Raw genomic sequence first — 18,552 nt, forward strand, 5'->3', positions numbered from 1 at the left:
GTCTCCTTCTGTGGCCCAGACTGGAGTGCAGTGTGCGATCACAGTTCACTGCAGCCTCAACTGCCTGGGTTTAAGAATTCCCCCACCTCAGGCTCCTAAGTAGCTTGGACCTGCGTCACCGCACACGGCTAATTTTTCGATTATTTGTAGTGACAGGGTCTCGCCATGTTGCCCAGGCTAGTCTCAAACTCTTGGACTGAAGCGATCCTCTTGCCTTGGCCTAAAGTGCTGGGATTACAGGTGTGAGCCACCACATCCAGCCTATCCTTTACTTCAGTGTAGCCAATGGCACACAACAATAACCAAGGGATTGTATATTTAGCTTGTTTCTTGTTATTTTACATTTCCTTACACATCCACTGTGCCAGCTCCTTGGGAGTTGGTTCCATCATTTCTAAATTCTGTAACTAACTTTACCTCTCATAACTGATCACAGTGCAGCTACTGTGTCATGCCATAAGTGACACAGTAACTATGCAGGAATAAAGCTCCATCAGCCACCTCCTTTACCTTCCTTTTTCCAAGTTAATCTTGCACCAAGTTTCAGAGAGGGTAATTCTAGTGAATCACACTTCTGAAGCCAGCTGTGTCAGGAGTCCCCAAGATCTGCCCCTCTCAGTTCAGTGATTTGCTATAACAACGGAATTCAGAAATGCTGTTATACTCATTGTCATGGTTTATTACACTGAAAAGATACAGATAAAAGTCAGCAGAGGTCAGTGGTGCCCAGGACAGAGTCCAGCAGACACACAGCACAGAATTCCCACTGTTGTCTTCCAGTGCAGTCATACAGACAGTGCTGAATTCTCCCAGCCACAGTGTGTGACACTGTGTACAGGACACTGCCTATAAGGGACCTCCACCAAGCCCTCATGTTCAGAGGAGTTCTGGGGGGGTTGGTCTTGTACGTATGGAGTACTTGAGTGGCTGACATTAGGTACGAAGTCTCTTGCCCCCTCTAGAGGTCAAACTGATACAGGCAGATCCAAGGTCTCTACCATACTCACCTTGTCAGCAAACTGGCATGGCCTAAGGCTTCAGGAATTCAAAGACACTGTTACCAGGCAGAATACTACCAAAGCACACAGCTCATCTTCCAAAAACTGGTCAAGGTCTTGTTCTTTTTTCTTCAAGATACAGAGATGCTGCCTTCCCCAAGCTGATGAGTCGACCCTTTACTGCACAGAGGCTCCCTCAGCCTGGAGGCCCACATTTCAGGCCCAACTCAAGCCAACGCACCAGAGGCGGCAGTCCCACCAGCACCATCACAACAGTGACCTCTTTTCATATATGACACCCCAAAACAGTAGACAAAATTCAGCAGGAAAATAATGTTCAATGTAGAATTCTAGGCCAAGCATAGTGGCTTACATCTGTAATCCCAGCACTTTGGGAGGCTGAGGCAGGCAGATCACTGGAGGTCAGAGGTTCAAGACCAGCCTGGCCAACATGGTGAAAACCCCGTCTCTACTAAAAACACAAAAATTAGCCAGGTGTGGTGGGCGCCTGTAGTCCCAGCTACTTGGGAGGCTGAGGGCAGGAGAATCGAACCTGGGAGGTGGAGGTTGCAATGAACCAGGACTGTGCCACAGCACTCCAGCCTGGGCAACAGAGCAAGACTCCATCTCAAAAAATAAAAAAGAATTCTAGACCCAACCAAACTGTTAGCCACATATAAAGACAGACATTTAAGACATCTTACGTCTCATAAATACCCTCAGATGAGCTGTGACATCTGCAGAAATAACACATTGGAAATTCACCATTTGCTATGCGACATGAAAAACCTGACAAAAACATCAGTCTCAACTTTTTCAGAAGTCTGGAAATTAACTAAAAGCTCATAAATACCCATGAGCATTTATTCAAGAAAAATGGAGGGCCAGGCACAGCAGCTCAGACCTGGAATCCCAGCCCTTTTAGAGACTGAGGTGGAAGGTTCTCTTGAGACCAGGAGTTGGAGACCAGCCTGGGCAACATAGCAAGACCCCCTTTCTACCAAAAAACAAAAAGAAGAAAAGTGGCTGAAGCTGAGAATGGCAAGCTGTGTGGTATTTTAACTTGTTCTGTTCATATCCCCCCTCTCCCCAGTTAGGGGACAGACTTGAAACAAGACAGTCTGCATGGCCCCACAGAAACCTGAGGAAGCCCCGGCAGCTGGAGCTTCAAAACCTCATTCCCAAGCCACACATGATGGCACATGCATGTAATCCCAGCACTTTGGGAGGCCAAGGCAGGTGGATAACCTGAGGTCAGGAGTTCGAGACCAGCCTGGCCAACATGGTGAAACCCTGTCTCTACTAAAAATACAAAAAAATCAGCCAGGCATGGTTGGTGGGTGCCTGTAATCCCAGCTACTCTGGAGGCTGAGGCAGGAGAATCACTTGAACCCTGGAGGTGGAAGTTGCAGTGAGCTGAGATTGCGTCATTGCACTCCAGCCTGGGCGACAAGAGCAAAACTCCGTCTCAAAAACAAAACAAAATTATTTGGGCTCAGTGGTGCCTAAACTCCCAGCTACTTGGGAGGCAGGAGGTCTACTTGAGGTCACAACTGCAGTGAGCCGTGATCCTGCCACTGCACTCCAGCCTGGGCAACAGAGTAAGACCCTGTCTTTTTTTTTTTTTTTTTTTTTTTAAAGTCAACATATCCTGAACAAAGGATCCTCCATAACGTTCCCACCAGATTTCTAATCAGAAACATGGAGGCCAGAAAGCAGTGGAGGACGACGGCCCTCAGGCAGCCCTGAAGGATGTTGTCACAGGCTGGGGCAAGGGCCTTCAGGTTACCAACTGGAAGCTCTGGGAACAGCCCTGTTGCAAACAAGAAGCCATGGCCAGGCCGGAGCCCAGGAATGCGGGCTGGGCTGGGATCCAGGTGACAGCTTTGAGGCTCACTGGGAGCAGCCTCTGGACAGGAGAAATCCCACGCAGGAAACCTCAGGCATGGCTGAGAAGCGCGGTACTTGGTGCTGGGTCTGTATGTGTGTGTGTGACAATGCGTGTGCCGAGTGTCAGTGTGAGTCTGTGTGCATGTGAGTACTGTTTTCGTGTGGGTGATTTTGTGGGTGTGTGATCGTGTCCCTGCAAGTGTGGACAAGTGTCTGGGAGTGGACAAGAGGTCTGTGCACCGTCAGGGGTGTGCATAGCGTCTGTGCATGTCAAGAGTGCAGTGTGAAGTGAAGGGACCAGGCCCATGGCGTCTCTGATCATCATGAGCTCCCTAAGGCCCCAGGTAAGTGCCAGTGACAGATAAGGGTGGTAAAGGCCACTCTGGAATGGGTAGGTGGGGTAAGGAAAGGGGAAGGCCATGTTCTGGAGGAGGGGTTGTGACCACATTAGAGTGTATGAGCCTAGCAGAGAGGTGGATGGCAGGGTGCACTGAGACCTTGGTTATCCCAGAAGCCTGTGCGGGCTTGAGAAGCTGGGAGTGGGGAGAGGGAGTGACTTCTCCGACCAGGCCCCTCCACTGCCCTACCCTGGGTAAGGGCCTGGAGCGGGCAGCAGGGGCAAAGACCTCTGGAGCAGCCCCTACCCGCCCTGGCCTGACCCTGTACCCACTGGCAGTACAATCAAAACAGCAGGTTGGCTCACAGCAGAGGGCAAAGGCCATGATCAGCTTCCTTTATAAGGGAATGATCACGCACTTGGTGTGCTGAGAGTGTCCTGCCTTGTCCTCTGTGCCTGGTGCGGTGGGGGAGCCAGGTGTGTCCAGAGGAGCCCAGGGGGCAGTGAGGCAGCTATGGAGCTAGATGCACTGGTGCCCCTGGCTGTGACAGTGGCCATCTTCCTGCTCCTGGTGGACCTGATGCACCGGCGCCAACGCTGGGCTGCACGCTACCCGCCAGGTCCCCTGCCACTGCCGGGGCTGGGCAACCTGTTGCATGTGGACTTCAAGAACACACCATACTGCTTCGACCAGGTGAGGGAGGAGGTCCTGGAGGGTGGCAGAAGTCCTGAGGATCCCCCACCAGCAGCAAACACGGGTAGTGGGTGAAACCACAGGCTGGACCAGAAGCCAGGCTGAGAAGGGGAAGCAGGTTTGGGGGACTTCCAGGGGGAGGGCACGAAGGACTGGATTTTCCAAAAACCAAGGAAGAGTAGGGCAAGGGCCTGGAGGTGGAGCTGGACTTGGCAGTGGGCGTGCAAGCCCATTGGGCACAATATGTTATGGAGCACAAAGTCCCTTCTGCTGACACCAGAAGGAAAGGACTTAGGAATGGAAGACAAGTCAGGGTCCTGAGTGCCGTTTAAATCAGGAAATCAAGGATGAAGGGTGTGCAGTGACCCGGTTCAAACCTTTTGCACTGTGGGTCCTCAGGCCTCACTGCTCACTGGCATGGACCATCATCTGTAAAATGGGATGCTAACTGGGGTCTATCGGCAATTTTGGTGACCCTTATAAGGTCATAGCTGGGTGATGCATCCAAACTGAGTTCCTCCATCATAGAAGGTGTGAACCCCACCCCCACCTCAGGATTATGAGGCCAGGTCTCCTCCTTCCACCTGCTCACTCCTGGTATCCCCGGGGGTCACCCAAGGCTCAAACAGGACTAGGACCTGCAGTCTGGGTGGGGGGGACCCTGGCTTGATGGAGGCCCTGACCCTCCCTCTGCAGTTGCGGCGCCGCTTCGGGGACGTGTTCAGCCTGCAGCTGGCCTGGACGCCGGTGGTCGTGCTCAATGGGTTGGCGGCCGTGCGCGAGGCGCTGGTGACCTACGGCGAGGACACAGCCGACCGCCCGCCTGTGCCCATCAACCAGGTCCTGGGTTTTGGGCCGCGCTCCCAAGGCAAGTGGCAGTGGGCACAGAGACCTCATTTCCGTGGGCCCTGGGTGGGCGGTGACCGAAGTCCGAGCTGGGCGGAGAGGGCGCGGGGTCGTGGATGTGAAACAGAAAGGCCAGCCAGTGGGGACAGCGGGCCAGGAAACCACCTGCACTGGGGAGGTGTGAGCCTAGGGATGAGGGCGGGGCTTGCGACGAGTGGGCGGGGCCACTGCCCAGACCCGCCAGGAGCCGGGTGGGTGAGGATGGCGCCTTTCCCAGCTGGAATCAGGTGTCGAAGAGGGGAACGGCGTCAGCGCCTGTGCGTGGGTTCAGCGTAGGTGGGGCGGGGCATGCGGGATCTTCCCTGAGTGGAAAGGCGGTCAGGGTGGGCAGAGAAGGGGTGGGGCAAAAACCTGCCCCAGCCAGGGAAGCAAGGCAGGTAAGCAGGGTGGGCCCTGTGCCCAGCTGGACCAGGCGAGGGACTGCGGGAGACCTTGGGTAGCGCTGGGTTGCAGTGGGTGGCAGAGGGTGGGGCCAAGGACTTCATGGCCACTCGCACCTGCCTGTCCTGCCCCCAGGGGTGTTCCTGGCGCGCTATGGGCCCGCGTGGCGCGAGCAGAGGCGCTTCTCCGTTTCCACCTTGCGCAACTTGGGCCTGGGCAAGAAGTCGCTGGAGCAATGGGTGACCGAGGAGGCCGCCTGCCTCTGTGCCGCCTTCGCCGACCAAGCTGGTGGGTGATGGGCAGAGGGGCACAAGGCGGGAACTGGGAAGGCGGGGGACGGGGAAGGTGACCCCTGACCCGCATCTCCCGCCCCCAGGACGACCCTTTCGCCCCAACAGCCTCCTGGATAAAGCAGTGAGCAACGTGATAGCCTCCCTCACCTATGGGCGCCGCTTTGAGTACGACGACCCTCGCTTCCTCAGGCTGTTTGACTTAACACATGAGGCACTGAAGGAGGAGTCAGGCTTCCTGCGCGAGGTGCAGAGTGATGGACCCCGGGGTCTCTGCAGGGCGAGCTCCTGAGAAGTGCCAGGGCTGCAGTGGGGCCTCCGAGGAACAGGATTTGCAGAGGGTTTGGGAAAGGACATTCCTAGAGAGTCCACTGCTAGAGGAAGGGCCTGGAGGAGGAGGGGAAGTCTCAGACAAGGTCATGGGAGAGGTGTGCCCTGGTCAGGGGGCACCAAGAAAGGCCAAGGACTGTGCCCCCTGTCCATGGTAGAGATTTCGATTTTGGGTTTCTCTTCTGGCAGCCCAGGGCAAGGAGAGAGGGTGGAGGCTGGCACTTGGAGAGGTCAGTGGTAAAGACAGGCAGGCCCTGGGTCTTCCCTGGAGACAGCTGGGGCCTGAGACTGGTCCAGGTGAACACAGAGCACAGGAGAGATTGAGACCCCGTTCTGTGTCTGGTGTAGGTGCTGAATGCCATCCCCCTCCTCCTGCACATCCCTGGGCTGGCTGGCAAGGTCCTACGCTCCCAAAAGGCTTTCCTGACCCAGCTAGATGAGCTGCTGACCGAGCACAGGATGACCTGGGATCCAGCCCAGCCACCCCGAGACCTGACTGAGGCCTTCCTGGCAGAGATGGAGAAGGTGAGAGCGGCTGCCATGGTGGGGACCAAGGGTGGTGGATTGAGCATCCCAGGAGGAATGAAGGGAGGCTGGGCAAACGGTGGGGCCAGGGCATCCTGGCAAGCAGCCTCTGGGCTGACAGGTACAGAATGGGAGGTCATTAGGGGGCTACCCCAATATGTCCCCTGAGCACCCTCTTGGCCCTGCTCAGGCCAAGGGGAACCCTGAGAGTAGCTTCAATGAAGAGAACCTGCGCATAGTGGTGGCTGACCTGTTCTCTGCTGGGATGGTGACCACCTCGACCACGCTGGCCTGGGGCCTCCTGCTCATGATCCTGCACCCGGATGTGCAGCGTGAGTCCAGCAGGTGCCGAGTGCAGGGGGCGAGGGAGGAAGGGTACAAGTGGGGGCCCGTGAACTTAGCTGAGACACCCGGGGCTCCCAGCACAGTCTTGAACAGGCTCCTGTAAGCCTGACCTCCTCCAACACAGGAGGTAGAGTGTCAGGGCCACTCCCTAGGTGCTGACCCATTGTGGGGACGCATGTCTGTCCAGGCCGTGTCCAACAGGAGATCGACGACGTGATAGGGCAGGTGCGGCGACCTGAGATGGGTGACCAGGCTCGCATGCCCTACACCACTGCCGTGATTCACGAGGTGCAGCGCTTTGGGGACATCGTCCCCCTGGGTGTGACCCATATGACATCCCGTGACATCGAACTACAGGGCTTCCTCATCCCTAAGGTAGGCCTGGAGCCCTCCTCACCCCAGCTCAACACCAGCCCCTGGTGGTAGCCCCAGCATGGCCACTACCAGGTGGGCCCAGTCTAGGAACCCTGGCCACCCAGTCCCTCAATGCCATCACATCAACTGTCCCAGCTTGGTTGTGGGGTCCAGAGTAGAGGCAGGGCTGGCCTGTCCATACAGAACCCCAGTCTAGTGGGGTAGACAGATCAGGACCTGCCAGAATGTTGGACGACCCAATGCCTGTAGGGAGAGGGAGCAGCATGGGTGCCCCGAGAGGTGTGACTGCGCCCTGCCATGGGGTCAGAGAGGGTGCCCAGGAGCTTCTCAGGTGCAGGACTAGTTGAGAGTCCAGCTGTGTGCCAGGTAGTGTGTCCCCCGTGTGTTTGGTGGCAGGGGTCCCAACATCTTAGAGCCCCGTCCCCACTCTCACCATGCATCTCCTGCCCAGGGGACGACGCTCTTCACCAACCTGTCAACGGTGCTGAAGGATGAGGCCGTCTGGGAGAAACCCTTCCGCTTCCACCCCGAACACTTCCTGGATGCTCAGGGCCACTTTGTGAAGCCAGAGGCCTTCCTGCCTTTCTCAGCAGGTGCCTGTGGGGAGCCCGGCTCCCTGTCCCCTTCTGTGGAATCTTGCAGGGGTCCTGCCCGGGAGGCAGGCTCACTGACACCCCTCCCCTCCCCACAGGCCGCCGTGCATGCCTCGGGGAGCCCCTGGCCCGCATGGAGCTCTTCCTCTTCTTCACCTGCCTGCTGCAGCGCTTCAGCTTCTCGGTGCCCGCCGGACAGCCCCGGCCCAGCCACCATGGTGTCTTTGCTTTCCTGGTGACCCCATCCCCCTACGAGCTTTGTGCTGTGCCCCGCTAGAATGGGGTACCTAGTCCCCAGCCTGCTCCCTAGCCAGGGGCCCTGATGTACAATAAAGCAATGTGGTAGTTCCAACTTGGGTCCCCTGCCCAGGCCCTGGTTGGGAACGTCCTCCCCAGGGCAGTCCCACCCCTGCCTCATTCCTGCTTACCCCACCACCTGGCCGCGTTTGAGACGGGTATGTTGAGGTTGAGCAGATGTTAGCTAGCCTTGCCCATAATCCCACGTCCCCCACTGACCCAACTCTGCCCAGATTGGTGACAAGAACTACATTGTTCTGGCATCTGGGGGAAGGAGCCAGAATGGGCTGACTAGAGGTGTCAGCCCTGAGTGTGGTGGAGAGGGCAGGACTCAGCCTGGAGGCCCACATTTCAGGCCTAACTCAGCCCACCCCCCATCAGGGGCAGCGGTCCCGCCAGCACCATCACAACAGTTATCTCCTTTCATAAATGACACTCCAAAAAGGAAGACAAATCATGGCATCAGGGACTTATATGCCAGGGCTACCTCCCAGAGCTCAGTCAGCAGGTGCCAGAACGTTCCCTGGGAAGGCCCCAAGGCCCCATGGAAGCCCAGGACTAAGCCACCGCCCTCAGCCTCTATCACCTCACCACACGACTGGCCACCTCTCTGGGTCCTCAGACATGCCGCTGTCCAGACCCCTGACCAGTGGCGAGTTTGCCCTCGGGGCCAGGCTGGAGCTGAAGAACACTTGCTGGGCTCCAACCCTAGGTGCCATCCTCCCGGTAGGGGGTCAGGCAGGGCCCACAGGCTTGGCCAGGGGCCATGCATGAGCCCTGTGGGCCACAGGCCTGCCCTAGGGACAGGAGTCAACCTTGGGCCTATGAAGCACTGGGGCAGGCAGAGGAGGTGGTGGTGGCATGGGCAAGCTGAGAGCCAGAGACTCTGACCCTAGTCCTGGCTCTGCCATTACCCCATGTGACCCTGGGCTTCTGTTTCCCTTCTGCCAATGAGAAGGTTGCTTCAGCTGCCCTGAGTCCTGTCTTCCTGCTCTGCCTTCTGGGGCTGTAGCCCCTGCTGGCCTGGAGCCCACCAAAGGCAGGGACCGCTGTCCTCTATGTCTGTCCTCACCGACATAATGGGCTGGGCTGGGTTGGGCACACAGGCAGTGCCCAAGAGTTTCTAATGAGCATCTGCTTACCTGAGTCCTGGGCAGACCCTCTTAGGGAAGAGCCTGGGATAGAGAACCACAGACACTCTGAGAAGCCACCTGAGACTTCTTTTGCCAGAGGACCCTACAGCATCCCTGGCAGTGGTTCCCGCCAGCATTTCTGTAAATGCCCTCTTGCCAGGGTGTGGCCCGGCTGTCAGCACGAGAGGGACGTTGGTCCATCCCCTGGCACCGAGTCAGTTGGAAGGCCGGCCAGGGCCCCCTTGTCCCTTCCAGAGACAATCCATTGTGGTGACATGGCTCGGTGGCAGGAAGTGCTGTTCCTGCAGCTGTGGGGACAGGGAGTGTGGATGAAGCCACACTGGGTTTCTCTGAAGACGGAGGCCCCAAAAGGCAGCAGCAGGGCCTGTAGCAGCAGCAAAGCCTATAGCAGCAGCAACTCTTGGAATTATTGGAAACTTTTTCTTCACAGTTCGGAGTCTTGAGGGTGTTGGAGGCTGAGAGCCAGTCCAGGCAGAGCTCTGTCATGAGCACGGGGAACCAGTCCCAGGGCCTTATGCTCTTTGCTGTCCTCAGAGGCCTCTGCAAAGTAGAAACCGGCAGCCTTTTGAGTCCCCTGCTGGGAGCAAACCTCCCTCTGAGATGCCCAGGGGCCAGGTCAGCTGTGGTGAAAGGTAGGGATGCAGCCAGCTCAGGGGAGTGGCCCGGAGTTCCTGCCCACCCAAGGAGGCTCCTAGGAAGGTCCAGGTACCTGACTCTGGGCTGCTTCCCTCCCCTCCACAGCTCAGGAAGGCGGGAAAGGGCTGGGGTGTGTGTGACCCTAGCAGTCTCTGAGAAGTAGGGTGGAAGCAGCCCCCTGCAGCACGCTGGGCCGGTGGTCTTACCAGATGGATACCCAGCAATTTCCTTTTGAACCTTTTTATTTTCCTGGCAGGAGGAAGAGGAACCCAGCAGTGAGATCAGGCAGGTTTTGTGTTACACAGACAGGGAAACAGGCTCTGTCTGCAAGAAGTCGGTGGGGCCAGGATGAGGCCCAGTCTGTTCACACATGGCTGCTGCCTCTCAGCTCTGCACAGATGTCCTCACTCCCCTGGGACAGCAGCTTGGCCTGCTGGTCTTGAGGTTGAGCCAGCCTCCAGTACTGCCTCCCTGCCCCGCTGCCTCCCACTCTGCAGTGCTCTGTGGCTGCTCAGTCGGACCCATGCTGGAGACATTCCAGTTGAAGCCCCGGGCTGTCCTTACCTCCCAGTCTGGGGTCCCTGCCACCTCTTCTTGCTCAGCAGGAATGGGGCTAGGTGCTTCCTCCCATGGGGACTTCACCTGCTCTCCCTCCTAAGACAAGACAGCAGCCTCCTCGGGGGCAGCATCATTCAGTCCTCCAGGTCCCCTGGGGATCATGACCTGCAGGAGGAATAAGAGGGCAGACTGTGGGCAGAAAGGCCTTCAGAGCACCTCATCCTCCCGTTCTCACACTGGGGTGTCGCAGTCCTGTGAAGTTCTTCCTTTTCAGTTGAGCTGTGGTAACCTTGTGAGTTTCCTGGAGGGGGCCCGCCACTACCCCCGGGACTCCCTGCCATGTGTCTGGGTCTAACTGAGCTCTGATAAGAGAGAGCCCCAGCCCTGAGCCTTCCAGGGGAAGCCTTACCTCAGAGGCTGGCTTCTTCCTACTCTTGACTTTGCGTCTCCACAGAGGGAGGTGGGAGGGGTGACACACAGCTATGAGTGGCGAGCAGTCCTTCCCTGACTGGCCCATCTTCTCCAGGTGCAGTCCCCCTTACTGTGTCTGCCAAGGGGGGCAGCATAGCCACCGCACTCCAGGGGTAGAGGAGTGCCAGCCCTTACCCACCTGAGTGGGCACAGTGTAGCATTTATTCATTAGTCCCCACGCTGGCCTGACAGTCTCCCCTATGGGCTGCATGACAAGGAGAGAGAAAAGGCTGAGGTGAGATCTGTCAACACCTAAACCTAAAAAATCTATAATTGAACCGGCCACAGTGGCTCATACCTGTAATCCCAGCACTTTGCGAGGCGGAGGCGTGTGGATCCCCTGAGGTCAGGCGTTCAAGACCAGCCCGGCCAACATGGTGAAAACCCCGTCTCTACTAAAAGTACAAAAAATTAGCTGGTCGTGGTGGCGGGCATCTGTAATCCCAGCTACTTGGGAGGCTAAGGCAGGAGAATTGCTTGAACCTGGGAATTGGAGGTTGCAGTGAGGTGAGATCACGCCATTGCACTCCAGTCTGGTCAACAAGAGTGAAACTGTCTTTTTTAAAAAAATCTATAATTGATATCTTTAGAAAGATAAAACTTTCCATTCATGAAATAAGAATAGGAGGTTCTAAAATAAAAATGTTCAAACACCCACCACCACTAATTCTTGACAAAAATATAGTCTAGGTGCCGCAGCTCACGCCTGTAATCCCAGCATTTTGGTAGGCTAAGGCAGGAGGACTGTTTGAGCCTAGGAGTTCAATATCAGTCTGGGCCACCTAAGACCCTGTCTGTACAAAAAATTGAAATACTAGCTGGGTGTGGTGGCACACACCTGTAGTTTCAGCTGCTTGGGAGGTTGAGGCAGGAGGATCACTTGAGTCTGGGAACAAGGCTGCAGTGAACTATGATCCTGCCACTGCACTCCAGCCTGGGCAACAGAAAGAGACCTTGCCTTAAAAATAACATAATAATAGGAATGTAAAATGTAATCAAAGAATACAAGCTAAACTTGAAAAAAATATTTTCCAGAAAGAACAGAGAAGAGGTCAGGAGCTCCAACAGCTAAATTGTTTAGATGTTTCTGAAAGAGGCAGCAGAGACAACAGACTAGGAGGCAGGGAGAGATGTCAAATAAATACATTTCTTTTTTGTCAAGACAAGTTCTCAGAAATGAAGAACATGAGTTTCCAGTAGAGAAGGAAACATCAAGTGTTCAGGACAATGAATGAAGGGGACTCGCCCCTGATTTTGTTGTCAAGAAATTTCACAGCACCGAGGACAGAGCGGAACCTAAAAACTTCCAGAGATACAAACAAAAAAGTCTGAGCTTTAGGAATTCAACATTCATCAGACTTCTCAACACCAACCTTTGAAGCTATAAGATAATGAAGACCTTCAAAATCTGAGAGAAAATATTTCCAATCTAGAATTCTATACCTAGCCAAATGCTATGCAAGTATGAATTGAGATCTTTTCAGATACATGTCTCAAGACTACCCCTCAGGAAGCAACTGGAGGTTGTACTTTACTAAAAGGAGAAACGGAAAAGAAGATAACATGGGACCCAGCACAACAGGCAGGGAGAGCCCCTGAGCATAAGGGTGAATGGGGAGCTCAGGAGGACAGCTATAGGCAGCAGACCTCCAGGGTGCCCCATCCAGATGGAATCAGGGAGATGGAGGGCTCCTGAGATATGTCTCCATGAAAATGATCATATGGACAAATGACCTGATCTGTCAAATGTATTGCAAAAGAGATTTCTATTTTTGGCAGAAAATCTGAATGAATTAATTATATAATAGATGCACAGAAAACTAAAGAGAAGAAGAAAAACCAAAATTATGACTTAACTGGGACTACTGTCTACATTTTTTGTTTTGAGAAAGTCTTGCTCTGTTGCACAGATTGGAGTTTTTTTGAGATGGAGTCTTGCTCTGTCACCCAGGCTGGAGTGTAGTGGCATGATCATGTTTCACTGCAGCCTCCACATCCTGTGCTCAAGTAAGTGACTCTCCCACCTTAGCTTCCTTAGTAGCTGGGATCACAGGGCACCACCACACCCAGCTATTTTTTTTTAATAGACAGTGTCTCCCAATGTTGTCCAGGCTGGTCTCAAACTCCTGGACTAAAGCGATCCTCCCACGTTGACCTCTCAAGTAGCTAGGATTACAGGCATGAGCCACTGTATTTTTCCAATTTTTTTTTCTTTTGTACAGAGTCACACTATGCTGACCAGGCTGGTCTGGAACTTCTGAGCTCAAGTGATCCTCCTGCCTCGGCCTCTCAAAGTGCAGAGATTATAGGCGTGAACTCTCACGCCTGGCTTGTTTACATAGTTTAATAACAAAAATCTTCGATACTGATCTAATAAAAATCGAAATATGCCTTTTAGAATGGCTTTCAAAAATAACAAATGCTGGAGAGGATGTAGAACAACTGGAACCTCTTGGTTATTGCTGATGAGACAGCCACTTTGAAAAAGTTTGAGTTTCTTACAAAATTAAACTTACACTTACTATATGACCCAAAAATTCCACTGCTAGTGCTTTACTCAAGTGTAAGGAAAATCTATGTTCACACAAAACTTGTACATGAATATTAATAGTGATTTTATGCCCCAAACTAGAAACAGCCCAAATGTTCTGGCACATCCAAACAATGGACCACCACTCAACAATAAAAGGAACAAACTACTGATACACATGACTAGATGAATCTCAAATGCTTTGTGCTAAGTAAAATAAACCAGACTGAAAAGGCTACCATACATTTCCATTTATATAACAATCTTCCATTTATATGACAATCTTGCAAAGGCAAAACTACAGGAACAGGAAACTGTTCACTGATTGCCAGGGTGTGGGAGTAGGAGGAAGGGTTGACTACAGGTGACTATTGAGGAATTTTTTTTTTTTTTTTTTTTTTTTTTGAGGCGGAGTCTCTGTCGCCCAGGCTGAAGTGTACTAGCGCGATCTCGGCTCACTGCAACATCCAACTCCTGGGTTTAAGGTATTTTTAGTAGAGACGGGGTTTCACTATGTTGGCCAGGCTGGTCTCAAACTCCTGACCTTAGGTGATCCACCTGCTTTGGCCTCCCAAAGTGCTGGGATTACAGGCGTGAGCCACCGAGGCCAGCCACTTTTTTTTTTTTTTTTAAGACAGAGTCTTGCTGTGTCACTCGGGCTGGAGTGCAGTGGAGTGATCACTGCTCACTGCAGCCTCAACATCCCACACTCAAGTGATCCTCTCACTTCAGCTTCCTGAGTAGCTGGGACCACAGGCATGCGCCACCACGCCCAGCTACTTTTCAATTTTTTTTTGTAGAGACAGGGTCTCACTATGTTGCCCAGGCTGGTCTTGAACTCCTGGGCTCCACCAATCCTCCTGCCTTGCCCTCCTAAAGTGTGAGTGAGTCACAGTGCCTGTCCCTTAGATTCTCTCTTTAACCTCTAACTCCACCCTGTCTTCCTCACATTCAGCAGAGAACACAGGCACCATCAGATGGGCATTTCCTCAACTTTCTGCCACCAAACCCATTCACTCACCGGCTTCCCATGGGCCATTTCCTCTTCCAGGGGAGGAGAAGAGGAGGCTGCCCTCCTGTCTCCGAAGCTAGCCTTGCTCCTGTGCCCCATTTCATCTGGTCTTCTCACCTGGGCATTTGGGGATCTCTTGTCTCACCTCAATATTCTCCTTTTCCTTTTTTCTGGCTCCTTCCATCAGCATCTAAACACATTGCTGATCTCTTCCATTAAAAAGAAAAAAGCCCTTCTCCCTTGAATCCATATTCCTTCTCCAGCTACTGTCCTAACTGACCCCCTACCCTTCACACCAGTCTCCTGAAAGTGGTGTTGGCAGGGGGTGTATTTACTGCTTTCTACCTCTCCCACACTCCACAATCCACTTCAACCTGTATCTGTCCCTATAAGCCTCTGAAACCCCCTCACTGAGGTCACCAATACACTCCTAGTCACCAAACCCAGCTGACCCTTTCTTTTTCTTTTTTTTTTTTTTTTTTGAGACAGAGTCTTGCTCTGTCACCCAGGCTGGAGTGTAGTGGCGTTAGCTCACTGCAAGCTCTGCCTCCCGGGTTCATGCCATTCTCCTGCCTCAGCCTCCTGAGTAGCTGGGACTACAGGTGGCCTGCCACGAGGCCTGGCTAATTTTTTTTTTTACTTACTAGTAGAGATGGGGTTTCAATACGTTAGCCAGGATGGTCTCGATCTCCTGACCTCGTGATCCGCCCCCCTCGACCTCCCAAAGTGCTGGGATTACAGGTGTGAGCCACTGCACCTGGCCCCAGCTGATCCTTTCTTTAACGATCTCGCCTTTTCTCTTGGCTGGCTGACCTCTCATGCTCTGGTTTACCTCCTGCCTCCCACTCTTTTCTCTCTCTCTCTCTCTCTCTGTCTCTCAGTCTCTGTCTATCTCTGTCTCTATTTCTGTCTCTGCCTCTCTCCCTCTCTGTTTCTCTGTCTCTATCTATCTCTAACTCTGTCTCTATCTCTGTCTCTATATCTCAGTGTCTGTCTCTCTCTCTCTCTGTCTCTATCTCTGTCCCTGTCTCTCTCTCTGTCTCTCTCTGCCTAAATCTCAATGTCATTTTGCTCCATGTCTTGCTGCTGACGACAAAGACTCTGAACTTCCACCTCAGACACTCACTTCTAGGCCTTTGCATGTGCTGTTGTCTACTTAGAATGTGTTTCTCCATGGCTTTCAGGAAGCCTTCCCTGACTACCTGAGTTCAGGTGGGGTGGCCCTCCTCAGGGCTCTTAGGGTACTGTACTGTCCCTGACTGAGGGACCACTTTAGGTCCGTCCACTGTCAAACCCCTAGTAGCTGCCCTTATGCGTGGGAAACAGCAAGAGCTCAGTAACCAAATGAATGATTACATGGCTGTGGTTCATCCTAGTGCTTAAAGCCCTGATTAGAGTTGAAAGTTGCTGTATCTTATTCAGAATTCTGCTAGCAATATATTCAATAGTAAGTTTTGCTGGTCATCTATAACCCGGTGTAAGTGAAGTTATCAGGTCTTTTTCTGGGAGGAGGTTTAGAGGAGGAAAGGAGAGAGAATGAGTCCTAAAGGAGAGGAGAAGAGGAGTAGAAGGGGCATGCCAAGTAGAAAAGGATGCAGAAAAGGTAGCCTTGGGGTAAAAAGATAATTTTCACCTGCTTGGTGGTTTATTGAGGGCATCCTTTTAGGCCTGCTTACCAAAGAGGCCAACCTTGATGACGCTAGAAATTTGCAGATAAGCCTTTTACCATATCAGTGTCAGGCAGCTTATCTACCCCCTCTTGGGCTCTATGACCAAACCCGAGAGGAGCATTGGGGCCCAGCTAACTCTGGGAGTTCAGTGCACCGGCTCCCCCTTTTGCATGGAGAGTGGTGTCTATGTGTGACATCATGTCTTAGGGGGACTTTATGACAGGACAACCTCTTCAACCTTGGCCAGAACAGCCGTCAAATGCCTCAGGGTGGCTTTAAATCCCCAGTAGTGAGAGACAGCCCCTTTGTACGTATCTCGTTGTTTCAATTCAGCACAAACAGTACTGGTTGAGCAGCTACAATATGCCAAGCTCTGTGTGAAGTCCCATAGAGACACAAAGACACAAAGGTGTGTAAGACTCAGTCTTTTTTCTTCCTTTAAGACTGAGTCTTGATCTGTAGCCCAGGCTGGAGTACAGCGGCATGATCGTGGCTCACTGCAACCTCTGCCTCTCGGGTTCAAGAGATTCTCATGCCTCAGGTTACCAAGTAGCTGGGATTACAGGTGTGCATCACCATGTCCAGCTAGTTTTTTTGTATTTTTAGTAGAGACAGGGTCTTGTCACGTTGGCCAGGCTGGTTTCAAACTCCTGGCCTCAAGTGATCTACCTGCCTCGGCCTCCCAAAGTATTGAGATTACAGGCATAAGCCGCCACTGCACCCAGCCAAGACTCAGTCTCACTGCATAATACAATAAGCATATTTTCTAAATCAAAAACAAGAACACTGCCTAACAATTGAATGTCATCTATTCATTCATTCAACCAGTGTCCGCTGAGCTTCCATTTTGGTCCAAGCACTATGCTGAGAGAGTCAAAGGTAAACAGGATATAGAGCCTACCACTGAGGAACTCGAAGACTTCAAACAGACATCTTATGGTTCAAGACAATAACTTCTACCTTCCTCCAAATTTCTGTAAATGGAACAATAATTACAAATCTACAGGTGGTTGAAACTGAGGGATGGATGCCTCAGTTTCACATACACACGAAACATTCACCAAGATAGGCCATATTCTGGACCACAGAACAAATCTCAATAGATTTTAAATTTATTTCAGGTATGTCCTTCAACCACTGTTGAATTAAAAATTAGAAATCAGTAACAGAAAGATTCCTGGAAAAAGTCTGAGCTCAGACTCACCTAACCCTGCCCCAACCTGACGGTATTTCTCTACCCGCCCTGGTACCTGATCACAAAAGCCATAAACTCTTGAGAGCTTTATGGCCCTGTCCATCACCTGAGAAATCCTAATACTTATCCTGGCCAACTTAGGGCAAGCTTATATCCCCCTCTTAGTATTGCAGCTGGTGTTCTCTTGAAAGCACCACCTCCTGGCTGGAGGTCAACCAAGTCAGGACATTACATCAACTCACAACAGAATAACCCTGCCCCAAGGAAAGCGAAAACAACAGCTAATTCCACTGTCTGCAACACCCTGGCTAACCAGAGCTCCTGAGTCTGTCCACGTGACAACTTCACTGCTAGCATAACCAGCATTTGGGAAAGCCAGCACAGTAAACAAAACTACAAGCAAGGACTCTCACACTCACAGTCTACTTTACTCCCCTCCCACCTCCACCAGAGCAGGTGCTGGTATCCATGGCTGGGAGACCTAAAGACGGATCACATCACAGGACTCTTTGCAGACATTCCTTAGCACTAGCCTGGAACCTGGTAGCCCCACTGGGTGGCTGGACCCAGAAGAGCAATAGCAATCACTGCAGTCTGGCTCCCAGGAAGCTCCATCCCTAGGGGAAGTGGGAACCCATCACACCAAGGGGTCACTCTGTGGGGCAAAAGAATCTGAACAGTAGCCCCTGAGTTCCAGATTTCTCCCCTGAAATAGTCTACCCAAGTGAGAAGAAATCAGAAAACTTGTAATATGACAAAACAAGGTTCTATAACACCCCCAAAAGACCACACTAGCTCCCCAGAAATGAATGAAATCAAGAAGACATCTCTGAATGGCCAGATAAACAATTCAGATGGTTGATTATTAAACTACTCAAGGAGATACCAGAGAAAAGTGAAAACAAACTTAAAGAAATTTAAAAAACAATACAGGCTATGGCTTGGCCGGGCACAGTGGCTCATACCTGTAAACCCAGCACTTTGGAAGGCTGAGGTGGGCTGATCACTTGAGGTCAGGAGTTTGAGACCAGCCTAGCCAACATAGTGAAGCCCCATCTCTACTAAAAATACAAAAATTAGCCAGGCATGGTGGTGCGTGCCTATAATACCAGCTACTTGGGAGGCTGAGGCAGGAGGATTACTTGAACCCAGAAGCCAGAGGTTGCAATGAGCTGAGATTGCACCACTGCACTCTGGGCGACAGAGTGAGACCCTGTCTCAAAAAAAAAAAAAAAAAAAAGAGAGAAAAGAAACAAACAGAAAATATAGGCTATGGATGAAAAATTCTCCAGAGAAATAGATATTATAAGAAAAAAAATCACAATTTCTGGAAACGGGAGACACACTTAGAGAGATACAAAATGC

The 18,552-nt window shown here is 52.4% G+C and overlaps 1 protein-coding gene and 1 long non-coding RNA gene across 13 annotated transcripts in view; one reads left to right on the forward strand and one right to left on the reverse strand.

The window, feature by feature from the left end:
• Positions 1-653: 653 nt before the first annotated feature.
• Positions 654-18,552, reverse strand: part of LOC103223413 (uncharacterized) — a 40,157-nt gene continuing 22,258 nt past the window's right edge. For 3 of the 12 annotated variants that reach the window (XR_012089442.1, XR_012089438.1, XR_012089433.1), the window contains 5 exons: positions 11,079-11,175; positions 10,719-10,985; positions 10,316-10,474; positions 5,647-9,655; positions 654-5,491 (listed from right to left, as the gene is read on the reverse strand). This is a non-coding gene — a long non-coding RNA (uncharacterized lncRNA). The remainder of the gene's footprint in view (positions 5,492-5,646; positions 9,656-10,315; positions 10,475-10,718; positions 10,986-11,078; positions 11,176-18,552) is intronic. The other 9 variants (XR_012089440.1, XR_012089436.1, XR_012089444.1 and 6 more) reach the window with 9 other exon arrangements.
• On the forward strand, positions 3,740-7,990 carry CYP2D6 (cytochrome P450 family 2 subfamily D member 6). The gene is made up of 9 exons (XM_007975958.3): positions 3,740-3,919; positions 4,616-4,787; positions 5,342-5,494; positions 5,583-5,743; positions 6,175-6,351; positions 6,542-6,683; positions 6,884-7,071; positions 7,523-7,664; positions 7,763-7,990. The coding sequence occupies exons 1-9, from the start codon at positions 3,740-3,742 to the stop codon at positions 7,939-7,941; spliced, it is 1,494 nt and encodes a 497-aa protein (XP_007974149.3). The 3' UTR covers positions 7,942-7,990.

The sequence above is a fragment of the Chlorocebus sabaeus genome, chromosome 19 (assembly GCF_047675955.1).
Source record: "Chlorocebus sabaeus isolate Y175 chromosome 19, mChlSab1.0.hap1, whole genome shotgun sequence".
Taxonomy (NCBI): domain Eukaryota; kingdom Metazoa; phylum Chordata; class Mammalia; order Primates; family Cercopithecidae; genus Chlorocebus; species Chlorocebus sabaeus.